This window comes from Natrix helvetica (genome assembly GCF_964273705.1).
Source record: "Natrix helvetica genome assembly, chromosome: 9".
Lineage (NCBI taxonomy): Eukaryota > Metazoa > Chordata > Lepidosauria > Squamata > Natricidae > Natrix > Natrix helvetica.
Genome location: NC_138560.1, coordinates 25,864,686 through 25,882,138, shown reverse-complemented (window position 1 = coordinate 25,882,138; position 17,453 = coordinate 25,864,686). Strand labels below are relative to the sequence as shown.

General features: G+C 46.0%; 2 protein-coding genes across 4 annotated transcripts; one reads left to right on the top strand and one right to left on the bottom strand.

Annotated features, from left to right (window-relative positions):
* Positions 1-692: 692 nt before the first annotated feature.
* On the top strand, positions 693-11,558 carry BSDC1 (BSD domain containing 1). 3 transcript variants are annotated; one of them, XM_081961586.1, is made up of 11 exons: positions 693-837; positions 2,017-2,077; positions 3,054-3,170; positions 3,380-3,547; positions 3,638-3,692; positions 4,524-4,639; positions 5,068-5,136; positions 5,294-5,378; positions 6,079-6,603; positions 7,271-7,377; positions 8,691-11,558. In XM_081961586.1, exons 1-11 carry the CDS (start codon positions 824-826, stop codon positions 8,721-8,723), a joined length of 1,350 nt encoding a protein of 449 aa, XP_081817712.1. In that variant the 5' UTR covers positions 693-823; the 3' UTR covers positions 8,724-11,558. The 3 variants fall into 3 exon arrangements, with proteins under 3 accessions (XP_081817712.1, XP_081817713.1, XP_081817711.1); XM_081961587.1 differs by having other exon boundaries at positions 833-880; XM_081961585.1 differs by lacking the exon at positions 693-837 and adding an exon at positions 944-1,090.
* Positions 11,559-12,917: 1,359 nt separating this feature from the next.
* On the bottom strand, positions 12,918-17,453 carry TSSK3 (testis specific serine kinase 3; the record flags this gene model as incomplete). Its single annotated transcript, XM_081962181.1, has 2 exons — positions 12,918-13,579; positions 17,282-17,453. The coding sequence occupies 2 exons, from the start codon at positions 17,451-17,453 to the stop codon at positions 12,918-12,920; spliced, it is 834 nt and encodes a 277-aa protein (XP_081818307.1).

Sequence of the window (17,453 nt, the reverse complement as noted above, 5' to 3'; positions counted from 1 at the left end):
ACCAATTCACGGGAGGCGTTTTAGAAGAGACTGGGCAGGCAGCCACGTGTATGAAATAGCACAGGGTCTCTTGTTTATGCAGAGGGTTGGGCTAGAGCAGGGGTGTCCAAACTTGGGAACTTTAAGACTTGTGGACTTCAACTCCCAGAATTCCCCAGCCAGCATAGCATAGCTGGCTGGGGAATTCTGGGAATTGAAGTCCACAAGTCTTAAAGTTCCCAAGTTTGGACACCCCTGGGCTAGAGGACCTCCAAGTTCCCTTCCTCTGTTATTCTATTCTTCTCTTATTTCCAGGTGGTCTTCGGTCCAGGAACAACTGAGACGCGACTATAGAAAAGCAGCTTTAGAGCTCCATTCATTTTTCTAGGTTTCCCCCCCTTTCCGCGTGGTTTGCAATCGTCACCTTCCCATTTCCCCCTTTACTCTCCTGGAAACGACCAAGGGGGGGTGGGGATTCTAATAGCTTTTCGAGCAAATATTTTTACCCTCGGCAGCTTCCGTAGCCGGAACTGCCAGCCAACTCGGAACGGACCATCGAGCTTTTCTAATTACAGAAGCCGTTCTGTGCGCTGGCTTCCGGTTCCTGCTACACAAGCGGGTGGAAACCTTTTGCGAAAACAACGTGGATGGAGAGTGTCCGGAAAAGATCGGCTTCTTCTGCTTGGAATGCAACGAAGGGCATCCGCGCCGTTCAGAATCCTCTATGGTCCCTTTTCTTTACCCCGGGTGGTAAAACAGGCGCCCGGAAACGTATTTGTGGTGACGGGAGGTCAGGGAACGGCCGGAAGCTGCAGCTGTTGCGCCGCGGAGGGGCGGGGCTTCAATGGCGTGTCAAAGGTCAGTAAATATTGGTGACGTCAGCGGCCAAGATGGCGGAAGGGTGAGCTTCAGCAGATCGCCGGGGGCGGCGCCGCGGCAAAGGAGGGGGCAGGGCGGGGGAAGGCAGCGAGGGTTCTCTGGGCATGTGAAGAGCGCTCGGCCCTTCTCTCCAAGATCTTCGCACTCTGGTTTCTGAAATGAGGCGCTGGCGCTGCTGGGAGAGCCGGAAGATGAGCTGCGGAACCGCTCTGGGGAGAGGCGGGGGGCCGGGGTGAGGAGGGGGCGCCGGGAAGGCGGGGGGCGGGACAGGCGCTGAGGCGGCGCGCGGAGGGTCCCAGGGCGGCCTGGAGAGCCCCGCTGGGAGGGGCTGAATCCAGTCCTCTTGGCCGGCTTGAATGAGGCGGTTCTTAAGTCCTTCGGGCCCCTGCTCCTTTCTGACAAACGGCGGTGCTTTTACTGGAGCCGCTGAACCAGAGCCAGGCTGGGGGGATTCTGGGAGTTAGAGTGGCCGAGGTTGAGACACTTTGGGCGAGAGCAGAGCTTGGCCCTTTCACGACTGGTGGACTGCCAACTCCCAGCTGGCTGGCTCAGGAATTCCAGCGGTTGAAGTCGACAAGTCGCGAAAGGGCCAAGATTCCCCACCTCTGGCTTAGAGGATGGGGACTCCAGTAAGCCTTCCTTCTCTTTTGCCACCCAGACTAAGTTACATGCTGAAAAATGGGCTCACAGGCTAATTTTCTTTTGTGCTACTAGAACAATGGATGTTTATTTTGTTTACTTTTTCTACACATGGCAAATTCAGGAAGCTTGAATTTGAGGCCAAAACTAGTGTCATACCTTACTGTACATAGTCAGTATCACCCTGGACATTTGTATAATTGTCTTTGAATATTATTAGTTGATGTTCTGCTTTTTATTGCTGTGCTTCTCAATTCTAATTGGGTTTATTTAAAAACAAATCTCATTGGGATCACTCAAGTTTGTTACTCATTAAAAGAAAAATATTTTAATATATGCTAATATCTCATTTAAAAATCAAACACTATACCAAATAGTGATTGCAAAATTAATTCGTACAAGGTCCTAGAATATGATTAGGATTGTTGAAGGTACTCCGGTTGGCAGGATTCAAGTAATTCACCAAATGTTAAAACATAGTTACAAACTATTCAGCTTTATATGTTTCTCCTGTAACAGGGAAGATGGAGGCTGGTGGAGAAGCTGGCTACAGCAAAGCCTTCAAACGGTCAGAGACAAGGTAGGCAGAATTTTTGGAATTATGCAATAAATAAAGAACGATGACCTAAAGGAGCAACTTTGGGAGTACTTCTTAATTTTGAGGTATACTGATTGCTTGAATCCTTGAAAAGATTGTTTTTTAAATTATGTATTACTGGTCAGTCATTGGTTTTGCAGAAAAGACTTTGCTTGTTTTGCATTGCAATGGGCTGGGATAGGAGTCCAGACTTGGAACTGGGTCTCCTGGCAAACTGCTTCTCTCTGCTTTTCTTTTCTCCTCCCTCCCCCCCCCCCCCAAAAAAAAAAACCCAACAACTTCCAGATAAGTTTTAGAATTAGATTGGTGCATGTGGCAGAGATTCGGACTACAAATGACGAGATGCCAGTTGAAATTCCTGTTTGTTGACAAACTTGCCAGGTGGCTTTAAACAAATCACCTGCCTTTGCTTCATCCAGTAATGAAGTCTGGTTAATAATAGTGCCTTACTCATGTTGTTATAAATCCAGTAATGACGCTAAGTTATTTTGTCTTTTAAAGGCTTCCTCCATCAATTAAGTACAATTTAAAAAGCATCCAGAACTCCATCCTGTTGTTGTTCAGATACTTAAATTTAAAACATTAAAGTAAACTTGCTAACTTGGTTGGAAATGGTATTCTCCATTCAGAGCATACATGTAATACATGACTACTAATTAGGCACTATTATTAATTTGAGCCTTTTTTCAAACTGGAAAAGGGTATTTTACTTAATATATTGGAATAGAAACAGTGTGTAATAAAACAACAACTGAGCCATCAGATATCTAGCTTTGATTTTTTTAAAGATTCCGTTGTATTCTGTTACTGGTCATATATTGGAGTGATCAGAGATTTCTGGCTCCACCATTGCCATATCGCTGCATCTCCTTGTTTAAGTAACAGTAATTGTTTGAAATTCTGCAGAAGCTCTGATTTATCATACAAAAGTCAGTGCACCCATTATTTCTCTCCACAGTCTACAGAGGCCTTGGAGTTCATGAAACGGGATCTAACGGAATTCACCCAGGTGGTCCAACATGATACAGCTTGCACCATTGCTGCTACTGCCAGTGTGGTCAAAGAGAAGTTGGCTGTAAGTAACGGTTCTTGTTATTCAGATGTAGGGATGCATAGCCAGGGGAAAATACTGGCTAAGTTTCTTTTTTAAAAAGTTTTATTGGATTTTTATACTCTGTGTTGCTTTGACATATAACTTCACCCTTGGTTAAACTTTGTAGGATGCTACCATCTCTTCTTTCTGTGGCTTAATTTTGTTTGTTCATTGTCTCTTTTTGTGTAAAGACGGAAAGCTCTTCGGGGACAACAGAAAAAGTGAGAAAAGGACTCTCCAACTTCTTGGGTGTTATTTCAGACACATTTGCACCCTCCCCAGATAAGACCATTGACTGTGATGTCATAACCCTGATGGCAACTCCATCTGGGACCACAGAGTTGTATGACAGTGCCAAGGTACTTTGCAGCCCCCCTCTAAAATAGAGCTCTCCTCCCTACTGTGAATGCCTCTTGTTCATATAATGTTGCCTGTCTGTTCTCTTCCAGGCTCGGCTCTATAGCCTTCAGTCTGACCCCGCCACTTATTGCAACGAACCTGATGGTAAGTGGAGAGGAAATCAGAGGCAGGGAAGCTTGGAGAGGAGAATTACATAGAATTAAGTCCTTCTGGAAAAATAGGGGAGCCATCTACAAGATAATGAGTGCAGTTCATATCATGTTTTTAATGTTCATAAAAGGAAACCTTTCAAGAGTACAAGTTGCTGCTACAAAAAACAAATCTCTAGCTGTTAAGTCTACAGTAGAAAGATCAAGTGGATTCCGGGCAACAGATGGGAACCACAGGAAATTGGCCAGGAATGGTTGCGGGGCTTGCTTGACTCCAAGCTGGAGGGCAGAGAGAGAAAATGCCCCACGCTCCCCTCTCCTGTAGGGGATAGTGGTGGCGTGTGAACATTGCTCTTTAGCATTGAAGGTGATGGTACATTGTCTTCTGTGGTGGTAGGCCAAGCATGCTGGTGAATTTCTTGGTAAGGAAGACTAATGAATTTGGATTTTTTTATTCTAGGAAATAAAAGATGGAGTATAATGATACGTTTGTTTGCATATGGTAGTTATGAAATTCACAGTACATCTCGGTCTCCTATGCCTCCTCTTTCTAGCATGCTTCTTTAGAACCTTGATTTGATCCATCAGACTCTTCCTGTCTTGTTATTTAAGCCTGTAGCTTCCCGAACAAAGGAGGAAGATCGGCTTTGAAAAATCCATGTCCTTTGATCAGGAGGTAGGGTTGTGGCCACAGATCCAGCTTTGTCAGTGCAGAAAATGGGATTTAGTTTTATGGGCTGATGAGGCTGGCGTGATTTTGGCTATCTTCTTTGCACATCTTGGCATAGCTGTGGTGGTTTGGTAGACGTAGTATTTTCTTCTACAGGACCACCTGAGCTATTTGAGGCCTGGCTTTTGCACTTCAGCTTGGAGGAGAAGAAAGGAGAGATATCGGAGTTGCTGGGAAACAGCCCATCCATCCGCTCCCTCTACTCCAAAATGGTAAGCTTGGCTCCTTGGGTTCTTCCATCTTTTCTTCAAGCCAACACAGAGAGGTTTGTGGCTTGAAAATCTCTGGCATTGTGTGTTCCTTTAACTTGTTCAGCGGGCTGGTGTGTGATATGGAGCTTTAGTCTCTGCAGAATATGCTGGAAAGCATTGGAATTTTTCTTTCCAAGAAGCAGCAGAATTGAGGGAGGAAACTTCCTTTTCATCTTCTGGGTTTTGCTCTTAGAATTGCTGGAAGGGCTTATTTTTATGTGCAACCTTTTTTGTGCCCTTTGTCCACTCATGGGTCGTCCCTGGAGGAATGGCTAATGCACACCTCCATAAAGGCGGGGTTGCAAGTGTGGCTCTTTGGCATCTTGGGTGAAACAAAGGCAATAACAGTTTAGGAAAGTTTACGCTTTTCCCTCCTCTGATGGCCTTAGGTGCCGGTGGCCGTCTCCCACTCGGAATTCTGGCAGAGGTACTTCTATAGAGTGCACCAGTTGGAGCAGGTGAGTTTGCAGAAAAGCAGGACTTCGCCCAGGGAGAATGGGTTTTGCTTGGAAGCTGTGGTTTTGTGTGTGCTTGCTCCCTTGCTCCCCGTCCCCATTTGGCAGCAGAGGCAGTTGGGGTGTTGCTGACGGTTGTGCGCATCCTCTGTCATCCTAGGAGGAGCTCCGGAGGGAGGCTCTGAAGCAGCGGGCAGAACAGGGTGTTCACTCGGAAGACCCAGGATGGGAGGAGGAGGAGGAAGGTAAGGGAGCCATAAGCTCTGACCATTCACTGAAAGGGCCTGGTCCTTTCGGGACTCCTGCAGGGCTGAAGGAATTTAAGATCAGGAGCCAGGGGTAGAGAAAGAAAAAATCCTATTTTATTCTACTATGTCCAGCGAGGATGATACTATCATTGGAGTATCATCTTGGTAGCCCTCGACTTACAACCATTCGCTTAGTGACTGTTTTAAATTACAACGGCACTGAAAAAATGACTTATGACTGGTATTTGCACTTATGACTGTCACAACATCCCCATAGTTGTGTGATGAGAATTTGGCAACTGGCATCTATTTATGATAGTTACTGGGTCCCGGGGTCACGTGATGGCCATGTGCAACCTTCCGACAATTGAAGTTAATGGGGGGAGCTGGATTTGTTTAACGACAGCATGATTCACTTAATAACGACAGTCATTCCCCGAGTCCCTGCGGGGAGAGGGGGCGGTCTATAAATTTAATAAACCTAAACCTTAATAATAATAATAAACCATTCCCTTACCTGTGGCAAAAACGATGTAAAATTGGGCACAACTAACTTCATTACCACCTTACTTAACAAAGGAAATTCCGGTCCCAGTTTGGTTTGTAAATTGAGGGCTACCTAGGTTGATTTACTTCATATTTTTTCCCCCTGACCTTTTTTCCTATGTCATCCGTGTTTCTTCTTCTCTTGACCCAGAGGAATTTCTTGGATCCTTTTCCTCCTCCTCACAAGCGGTAATCCAGGCAGAGTCTTCCCAGCCTGCACTGCTGGCTCCCTCCATCTTGGCAGCAGAAGCCGTTCCAACCCTGGAGGCCTCGGTGGAGCTGTGGGCCACGCTGAGCCCCGCCCCAGCAGAGGCAACCCCCTCAGAAAGCAGCGAGAGCGTCTCCCTGGTGACTCAGGTCACAAACCCCACCGTTGGGCCTGCCTCTCCCTTACAGACTGGAGCCCCACTTGCAGGAGCTGGGGACGATTCCCCGAAGCTGCAGGAAGCTCGCAGAGACGAGCAGGGAAGCTCCTTGGCTAAAGCAGGGAAGCCTGCGCAGCCTTTTCCGCCTCCCCAGAAGGGCAAGGCCTCTTCAGAGCAGTCCAAGGACCACGCAGAGAGCAAGTCAGGCAACAGGACAGAGACTCTGCGAGAGGACGCACCTCTGGACCTGCGACTCTTCGAGCTCAATTCGGACAGTGGAAAGTCCACACCGTCCAATAACGGGAAGAAAGGTGAAGGGCTGGAAACATTACACTTTTTCTAATGGTCTCTTAGTTTTATATATATATATATATATATATATCTGTGGTAAAGTCTGGTCATGCACCCAGGTAACCTTGGGTGTTCCCAGTGGAGAAGGGAGCACTCAGTACGGGAGACCGGAGAAGACACAGATTGCCAATAGGGCGAGAAGGGATGTTTAGAGAGAGAAATGACAGCTGGAATTGTTTCAGTGCAAGATCCTTTTCAAGCTTTGAGGATTCTGGCAAAATAGCCAGGCTGCTGCGTTTAAGGCGGCTGCTTGTCCGGTGGTTTTGATGAAGCTGGCATCCACTAATTGTTGCATGGAAAGGTTCAGTGGCTGCTTGCTAAATGTTCATTGTTAGATTTCAAAAGCCTGCGCCTCAGTGGCACAGTGGGTAGAGTGCAGTATTGCAGGCTGCTTCGGCTGACTGCCGGCTGCCTACAATTTGGTGGTTCAAATTTCACCAGGCTCAAGGTTGACTCAGCCTTCCATCCTTCTGAGGTGGGTAAAATGAGGACCCAGATTGTTGGGGGCGATATGCTGACTCTGTAAAGCACTTAGAGAGGGCTGTAAAGCACCGTGAGTCGGTATATGTCTACATGCTATTGCTATTTTGCAACGGAGCATGTGTGGTGTTTTCTTTCCTGTTTCAGGCTCAAGCACAGATATAAGTGAGGACTGGGAAAAGGACTTTGACCTGGATATGACAGAAGAAGAGGTTCAGCTGGCCCTTGCCAAAGTAGACATCTCTGCGGCAGAGGTAAGCGCTTAGGGATAGTCTGATGCAGCTGAGGAAGTAATGGGGAGAGGCCTAGGCTTGCATAATACCTTCTGTTTGCTGGACCTTAGTTGAGCAGAACAAAATCCATTTGGCATTTGACATGTGCCTCTCGTGATAAGGAACTGAAGCTGGGAGTATGTGGCAGGTGACTCCTCTCAGACATGCAAGAGAAATGTGACGTTGAATGCTGACTGTCCATACTTTCTCTGGATTCTTGTCCCCATTGATTTTCTGACCATCCTTGATAGGGAAAGTGTGCGTTGGATTGCAGCCTTAAAAGGATGTTCAAAAGAGATTTTGGGGGGTTGCCACATGTTTCTGTTAACAAGGGACTGGAACTTTGTCATGTTCTAAATCACTATTTCTGAAACTTTGCAAGAACACTTTAAGATGTATTCCAGAATTCCCCAACCAATAATAATTTTTATATAAAGGAAAGCAGCCACGTGCTAAAAGCAGTCTTAGAATTTGCTTCTGGCCACAAGAACCAGTGCTAGCCAAAATTAGAGCTACATATTTCAGAATCCTAAACAGTCCCACCTGCCTGCCTCTCTCTCTCCCTGCCCCCCCCCCTTTTAATTAGTACATGGTGATTCAACTATATTGGCTGATTTAGGCTGAGGAGTAGATGGCTTTCTCCCTCTATTAGACCAGTATTGCAGAAACTCTGGCGGTCTAGAAACGCTAATCCAGGTGGGCAAAGAAGCTCCTCCCTCAAGAAAAGCATCTGCAGGGATGGAGCTCTGGCCTAGCAGTTCACTGCTTGACTTATAGCTAGTTGGATTTGCAAGATATAAATAAGCATGATTAAATTAAAAAAAGGAAACAGAAACTTCAGCATTGGCCTTGAGCTTCTATTTAGCTTGTTTTTTTATGTGCGTACACACACATAGACACACGCACACGCAAAATCTCAATGCAGATGGGAAAGAGTTTCAGATGAATATGTGTATCCATCTAAAGGTTTTTCCATTAATATTGAGCTGCCTTTTATATTGAAATATATGCTCCTAGTGAACATTCTGATTGGGGGAATAATATCTTGAGCAGGTACATCAGTGAAAGTAAAGTGTGGGAAAGATAAAATTACAATCTTTGTTTAAAAATATATTGGCTTGAATGTTAAGTTGGCCAAGTTCAGTTTAACAACTAAAATGCTTAAAATGGGGATCCATTCCGGTACATTGTGGAATTCCTTCCAGAGTTTCCACTCGATCTCTTTGTAACCTCTTTTCTAAAATGACACCTTTGTTTGAACAGTCTGTCTGACTCTCTCTCTCTCCCATTTGCAGATGGAAGACGAAGAATGGGAGGACTGGGAATAACAAGGGCCTTTGCTCTCCATGGGCTCCTTGGACTCAGCCTCGCCCCTCCCCCCTGCACCCGCACCATCCAGTGTGAATTAAATCACAGACCAACTGGTTCCTTTCTCTCCTGTAAAAGTGTTTTGGGCTGGCTACACCTCATCTCTGTGCAAGGCCTCTTTGGGAACTTGGGCTAGAACCCTTGCTCAAATCCCGATGGTGGCTAAGTTGTACAGAGGGGCCGAAGAGCAATGGTGCAACCGGTGTGTGCGCCGGAGGCCTCTTTTCAGACAGTGCCCCTCCCCGGGCAGAATGGATTTGGTTTCATTCTCTCGCTTCTTTTGGCATTTTAGAGTGGATTAGTATGGAGTGGGGTGAATTATCCCTATTTGAGTGATCTTCAGAAATAACTAGGATTATCCTACCTATCTTTTTTCAGTCTGATAGCTTGCTAGCTATGCCGTGTTATGTGTCTTGAAACCCACACAGCTTCTAAGGACTTGAAGGAGCAAATCTCTTTGCTTACCCGTGGGAACTCCAGTCCTAAGAAGAAACTGTGAGGCATTTTGGCTCCTACAGACATCTCCCCCACTCCCCAAGACTCATAGTGCCTGGTTTGGAATTAACTTTTGCATAAATGAATCCATCTCTCTTCTCCTACCCCCAAATGTAAGCTGGTCCGTTTTTTGGGGAAGTGAAGCACTTTTTACAAATGGAATTATTGTCCTGGGACCATGATATAATCCCCTGGAGTATCTTGCATAAGTTCCAGTTATGGAGGGGGAAAGAGGCACAGAGGACATTCCTCCTGGGTTGTCACAATCATGGCTAAGATCTCTTTGAAAGGGCCCCAGTGTGGGGTAGCAAATCCCTTGAGCGAGTGCTCTACAGTGTTGCTTGGACTCAAGTATCCCTTGCCTCATTAGGAAGAGGCACCCTGGATCTTCCTGGAAGCATCTTCATTTGCCAAAGCTTCAGAACTGTCTTCCCCTTGCATTGATGCTGTTGGGGGCATCTGTAGATCCTCTTCCATAGATAGAAACCTTTGGGAAGCAGTGTGCTTGTGTTGAGAGTTTTGGTTGTTCTCCACCCTTCTCAAAGATGCTTCCTTATCTACGTTCTCTCTAAATTATAATCTGTACAGGCATCTTCTCTTTTTTTTTTAGGGAAAATGGGGGGCAGAGTGATGCTCCCCCCTTTTGATCTGCTTCAGATTTAGCTATTGCTGCCTTGCAATGGAGTCTGACTATAATTATGTCTCACTTTAGAACTCACCATGCTTTAAAAAAAAATGGGTCCCAAAGGCAGATTTCTCTTCTTGGGATACAATGCACCAACAGGTGTTCCTCAACACACCCAGCTGAATTTGAATGGAAGCAGTGCCAGCTGGCCCATTGAAATGGGCCAGGATCCCTGCTTTCACTCCTTTGGGATGGATTCAGACTGGAGCCATCCCACCTCCTCTTGTCCCAGTGCAGCTGCTCTGAGCGTGTGCAGGCCACCCCTTTCCCTCCCGCAGGACAACGTTCAAATGGGTTCCCAAAGGGCCAGAGAGGAAGGAAGGAGTCGCTGCTGCTCTTCTCTTTCCTGTTTCGTGTTATAAGCAGCAGCTGAGAGAGGAAACCTCTTGAGAAGGTGACTCTGTGTGCAGGGTTGAGAAGGGCAACACCGTGCCTGTGGAAGCTCTTTAGTCTCAGAGTCAGTGAGGAGTTTCTGATAAGACAAAAGACTGGCTTTCAGGGCTCCCCTGTGCCACCAGATCATGGAAATCAGTACCTGTCTGAAGAACAATTAACTTAAGAGCCATCCCTGAAACTAGAAGACATTAAAGAGGAGGAAAGATTTCCAAGTTGGTCATCCATGGGAAATGCGAGCAAGGATGTGATTCAGCCAATTGAAGGAGTGTGGATAGATGTGTGGCGATCCATGAACACGGCCCAGTCTGAAGAGCTTCTAGCCGCTCTGATTTAAAAGGACAGCTGGGAGTGGGCTCCATGGCAAACCAAAGCTTGCAGTTCTGGAATAATTTAGTGCTTTAAAAAACGAAGACATTTGCATTGTACACGGTCCAGTTCCATCACTCTCCTGAGAAAACTGCTCTTTGGATATATCAAACTAAGCTTTCTGGATCGGGAGAATATCTGTCTTGAAAGGAACTCTGGTGATTTCTCCTAAAGGGCTGACCAACCTCTAGGGAGGGTGTAAATGCATAAATAGGCCCATCTGGACCAGGCCTCGTTACTGGACAGTCTAGAAGAGCTGATAGGTAAATGAGCAAGGAAGAGGCTCCTTGGAAAAGCACCCTCAGCTCTCAGTGTTGGTGGCGATGGAACAGAATAGAGGGTAGCCTTAGAGCAGCGTTTCTCCACCGTGTAGGATCTGTGGGCTGGCTGCGCTTTGATGACACAGGCACCCTGAGATGCTGTGCCATCAACAGGGAGGGGTTCCCACTTGTGGCAAGTTGCAGAAGTTGAGAAACATTGCTCTAGGGCAGGGGTCCCCAAACTTGGCACTTTTAAGACTTGTGGCCTTCAACTCCCAGCAGAGCTGGCTGGAGAATTCTGGGAGTTGAAGTCCACAAGTCTTAAAGTTGCCAAGTTTGAAGACCTCTGCTCTAGAGTCTAGTATTGGTGCTGGGAGACATCCGAGGGCTCCGGTTTCATCGTAATTACTTTATTTTCTTTTTCTTGGTTGTGTGCAATATTATCTCATTTTTAAATTATATGGCATCTCCCTGGACTGTTTTCTAGCTGGGGTGAACAAGTGACTCTTAACAGCTGTTAGTTTTGTAATTATGACTTTCTCTTCACATTTTACAGATTTGCCGTTAATGGCAATTAAAGGAGTTCTACAGAAATGACCGTATTGGTTTTGTGATTCTTTTCTTTTCATCCTCTATAAGTTTTCAAGCAAATATCTTGGGTGGCCTGGGCTTTTTTCTGTGCCAGACATGAGGGCAAGGGGCATTGCCCCAATGGAACTTGGCAGGGCCCAGAGGATTTGATGGATAGACGCACTTCCTGATCAGCCAGCCAGAAGGCCAAGGCAGGTGGTGATGAAGAGGCTCATCCCCTCCAACCTGCCTTGCCAAGTTCATAAAGTGAAAGGGACGTTGGGACTACGGCTGTCTCCCAAACCCAGTCAGGCCATTGGCTGTGCTGACGGAAGGGGATGACATTGTAGGACCAAACCTCTAATAGGAGCTGCAATGGAAAACATTACTTTCTAGGAGCCTTGCTAGCATTTGGGAGCTTTCTCAATATATTTGCTAGTTAAGGGAGCTCAAAATAATTAGAATCCAAACCATTCTGAATTTGGAATGCCCCATTTTGAGTGAGCTACCCTGGGAAACTGATTCTTTTGCTAACTTGAGGGGGGGCATCTCAATCTTCACTCTTGAAACGACAGTTTGATCTGTTCCCCCAAGTTTTCAAGACGGCCTGGTATGCACTGAAAGTGGGGTTTCCAGTTTGATTCTTTTCAAATTCAAAATGTTTTGTGTGTCACAAAACAAATCCTGGAGTGGCCGTTACTTGCCCATATTTTGTACAGCTGAGCTCCCAAGTTCAGTTCTTGGCAGTCTCCAGGCTCTTTATTTCTGTCTTGGGGGCTCAGAAAAACTCTGCCTTAGAACACACAACATCCTCCTCAGTTATTCCTCCCAAGATAGGTGGAAACTTTGGCTAGGAATTCTGAGATTTGTTATTTTGACCAATCCAAAAGGCACCAGGTTGGAAACGGTGTTTCTACCAGCTCATTTGAATTACAATGCTGGTTGGATCAAGAAGTTTGGCTTGGTGCATGATGGCACCTCCTTCCCTTTTCCAATTGGGATATCCTGGAGGCCAATGGATGGCAGGCTATTGAAGAACAGCCAGGGAGGAGATCTACAGCCTTGAATCCTAGGGGAGGTTTCTTAGTTTTAACAATATCAAAGTGATTCTGTGTGTCTGAGAAAGAAATTCCAGCCAGGGTTAGGGTGAGACATCTTCACTCTACTTTTCCTGGCCTTTTGTAACTTATTTGTAACCACCTTTCCAGGCATCTTTGGACAAGGGAATGCAGTTCCTGATGAGAGGGGAATATTTAAAATGCCTCCCTTCTCGGTAGATTAAGGATAGACTAGAAACTGAGCATAACGTTAAAATATATGTGAGCATTTTGGAAACAGCCTGTCCCCTTTTATTTGGGGAGAGTTTTGACATGGTCCTGTCCTCAGGAACTTGCTAACCATGGGTGCCAACTCACTTCTTCGATGGAAGGCCTCAGGATCATGTCTGGTTCCAGGAGGCTTTTGAGAAGGTCCTGGCATTCCTCGGAGATCCCCAAGTGGCCGGGGATGGACACCCCTTTCTGTTGATGGCAAAGCATCTTGGGAATGTCCGTGTCGTCAAAGGGCAGGTTGGCACACAGCATGACGTAAAGGACCACGCCCATGCTCCACACGTCGCCTTTCCTGCTGTCGTGGGGCACCCCCTGCAGCACCTCGGGGGCCGCGTAGGCCGTGCTGCCGCAGAAGGTCTGGCTCAGCTCCTTGCGGTTCTTGGGGAGCAATTTGGCAAATCCAAAGTCTGTCAGCTTCAAGTTGAGCCCCTGCAGGAGGGCATTTTCACACTTGAGGTCACGATGCGCCACCCCACAGCTGTGGCAATAGCGGATGGCTTCTACCAGCTGACGGAAGAGCGCTTTGGCCCGGCTCTCAGGCAGGGGTCCTCCTTGCAGGACGCAGTCGAAGACATCGCCATTCTCTGCCAGCTCCATCACCAGATAGATCTTTCCATCTGTGGACTCCAGCATTTCATACACCCGGATGATGTTCTTGTGGTCTAGGCGCTTGACAATCTGGAGCTCTCGAGGCAGGAATCTCTCGATAAACTCTGGGGAGGCAAAAGAGAGAGTTGGCCAAATCACAACAAGTCTGAAGACCATAGCTAATGAGAGATGAACGTTATGCTCCTCCTAATGTTCCCAATGTCATCATTTCCCTTGAGAAGGAGAATGGGGTTTTTCTGATGGTGCTGGAAACATTTTTCTCATGTGGTTTCGTCCATGCTTCTCTAATTGTACAGAATTGTAAATGACTAAAATAGAACATAGCATCTCAGTGCTGTTCAGCTAAAGCACCCAGTTAGGCCTGTGGGGAGGGGGCATTTAGGGAAGAGAGGTTCTCAAACTTTGCAGTGCTGTGAGCCCTGAAATGAAATTGCAAGGCTCCCTTCAATAAGCAAATTATTTCACCGAGCTTAGGTTGGGCAAAAAATGAACATACACGTTAATGGTTTTTAATCTATTATGCAGGTTTTCAAACTTTGTGCTACTCAAATGCCTCCTGGGACTTTTCCAGGCAAAGCAGAGAGCAGGCCATGACATTTGCTTCTATTCTGCAAGACAGGTTTAAAAATACTCCCTCCCTGCGCCCCCCCCCCATCCCTGGTTAATGACCCCAGGAATGGGTGGAGTAAAATAATTCTGTATCTTAGAGGCATGCAGCCTCAAATAAATCCAAAATTTTGCATAGATTATTGGGAGAAAGTATCCCTGATTTATAGATCAGTTTGCTAGGTGAACTCAAAAACAATTGATTAGCTAAACCATCATTGTGCTAACTGTGGTAAATCTGAATAAGTAACAACTGCAGTAAAGATTATACAGCAGTTGACTTTGAATTTGTGTCAAACCCCAAGAAGAGAAAGGGGCCAGTCCCAAAATCCATTGGACTAAATATAGTTTGAATGTACAGCAATTGAAATAATGAAATGATTCCTTCAGTTGTATTTCATCCCATTATATGTCTGAAAGTTTCAGATGGGGCGGGGGGGGGGAGAACTGGCAAAACCTGCAAATGATCCTGGCCAAAGGACATTAGTAGGCAGGGCAGTCAGCCTCCTTTGAGACAAGACTTTATAAGGCTGGGGTGGTTATTCAAGGCTCCCTGCCTGACTAGAGACAGGCCTTCAAAATGAAATCCCAACTCTTTTGGCTGGAATGTTGGAATATTGAAGTTTAGAATTTGACCTGGAACGTCAGAGGTCAGGGCCTAATTTAAGCTGAACCAATACCCCTTGGTATTTTCCCGGACCTGTATATGGTTGCTAGCTTAGAACATAAGGGTTGGAAGGGACCTTGGAGGTCATCTAGTCCAATATCCTGCTTGAGCAGGAGTCCCTTTCCCTATACCATTCTGGACAAATGGCGGTCCAATCTCTTCTTGAAAACCTCCAGTAAAGGAGCATCCAGAACTCCGGGAGTCAAGCATTGATTAATTGTTCTCACTGTCCGGAAATTTCTCCCTAACTCTAGGTTGGATCTCTCTTTAAAAATCTTTGATCCATTCCTTCTTGTCTTGCTCTCCGTGCTTCGGAGAATAGGGTGACCCTGTCTTCTCAGTGACAGCCCCTCAAGTATTGGAAGACTGCTCTTCTGTCACCCTTCGTCTTTCTCTTCATTAGACTAAACTTGCCTAGCTCCCTCAATCATTCATTGTGTGCCTCACCTCTAGACCCTTCATAATCTTTGTGGCTCTTTGCACTCTTTCTAGAGTCTTAGCAACTTTTTGTATTGTGTGACCAGAACTGGACGCAGTATTCTAAGTGTGGTCTTAACTAAGGCAGTATAAAGCAGTACTAATAATTCATTCGATGTTGATACCATTCCTCTGTTGATGCATCCTTAGATGGCATTGACTTTTTTGGCAGCTGCAGTACACCGCTGGCTCATACTTATCCTAAACAGGACATCTAGGACAGTTCGGACCAGTTCTCCTGAACCGGTAGTGCTGCCTTCAAACGGAGAGCGAACCGGTTCTCTGTTCCTTTGAAAGTGGGCCTTGCCTGCCTGCCCCTGGGTTATCCTTACCTTTATTCCAGTTTCCGAAGCCCAGCTGATCTGGGGTGGCAGCTTGAATTGCCGCTCCTCAGCTGTTTTCCTTTTGCTGTGGGTATTTTTCATTCAATTGCCCCGCACGCTCAGCTAACCGGTAGTAAACTGGTTAGGAACCTACCACTGACCTAGGACCCTTTCACAGTTACTGTTGTTGAGCTAGGTACCACCTATTCTATACCTATGCATTAGTTTTTTATGGGCCTAAATAAGTAAGTGCCTTACTTTTCTCACCACTGAATTGCATTTTCCTGGAAAGGACCAAATGTTCAAGTCTGTCAAAATCCTCCCGCATTTTTAATCTATCCTCCCAGCTTGATGTCATCTGCAAATTCCCCTAATAGTACTGGGCCTTAGACCGTTGTGATATCCCACTGCTTGCTACCCTCCACGTAGATGTAGTATCATTAAGGACTACGCATTGAGTGCAGTTTTTCAGCCAACTGTGTATCCTGTCCTACATCATTTTATTTTAACAAGAAGTAGCCGCCTGTGGTCAGGGGTGGCTTCCGGCAGGCACTACTGCCACTTTGCTTGTCTGCGCGCCTGCAATTAAAATTGTTCTGCGCATGCGCAGAACTTAAAAACAAGATGGCACCGCCGACAGCGCCTCCCAGGGAACCGGTTCGGGAGCGTGGCAGCGACCCAGGCCGCTGGAACCGGCAGCGACCCAGGCCGCCAAACTACTACCGGTTCGGCCGAACCGATCCAAACTGGTAGGAACCCACCACTGGCTGTGGCCTACTTTACAAATGCTTAAATGTCTTTTTGTTGCAAGTCTTTTAAAAAGTGTTGCATGTATCACTCATGCAGCAGTTTGCTCTGGAAGTTACTCCTGATCATAAATAATAACATCCAAGGAAGTTTTGGGGAAGATAACACACACACACCCATTAGTCCCCATTCACTCCATTCTTTTGTCTTTTTTTTTTTTGCATGGGATCCAATTTGCTAAAAACTTCCACAGCACTAAAGATATGAAGATGGAAAAAATGTGAATTTTCTGCCTGTGATGCCATGGGCCCAACTAGAATAAGAAAATCAACTGGAATGGTTCAAAATACAACCGAAGTAAGAGACACTACAATCACTGTAAGCCTTCTTAAAAGTTCCTTTCCCCCATCAGCTTCCCCTTCCTTTGTTTCCTAGGCCAGGGGCATACATTTCATCAGAAGAGTCAGATTGGACCAAGAACAGGTGTAGCCTCTCGACAGAGTGGAGCCATGTTAGATATGCTTATTCTAAGGCTTCTGAAATGGTACTTCTAGCTTGTTGCCTTCAGGCAAATAAATATCCCTTGGCGAGATAGATGCAAAAGGGACAAAAGTCTGCAAAACTGCAAATGTAAAACACAGGGTAGAATAAAAATGCACAGATCTACAGTATGTTTACTGTAGATTATAGGGACAACACACAGAAGCATCGGTGGGGCAAGGAGCAGTAAGTAAAATCACATATATCATGATGATATAATGGGAAGAACACAAATTATCTAATTTGTATTGATGCCATAGTGGATTTTATTCTATGCTTATGTCGGTGTAGATTTTCTTTAAAGAAGGGACAAATTTTATTGGAAAAAATATTGCAGTGCTGAAAATTTGGCCCTTGGAAACTGAAATCCAGTTATTTCTAACAACACGCCCTTTCCCATTCCATCTGCTCTGCCTTGCTTTAACTTTTTGTGTTCTGGTTCTTACCTTCTGGTCCTCCCAGTTTGTCTATAATTTTCACAGCCACTTTTCGTTGGTGTTTTTTTGAAAAGGCTTCTTTGACCTTTGAATACGTTCCTTCTCCAATGGTTTTGCCCATCTGGTAACCATGGGAGAGAAGAAACTCCTCCATCGTGTCTTTCACTCGCTCGTCTGTCAT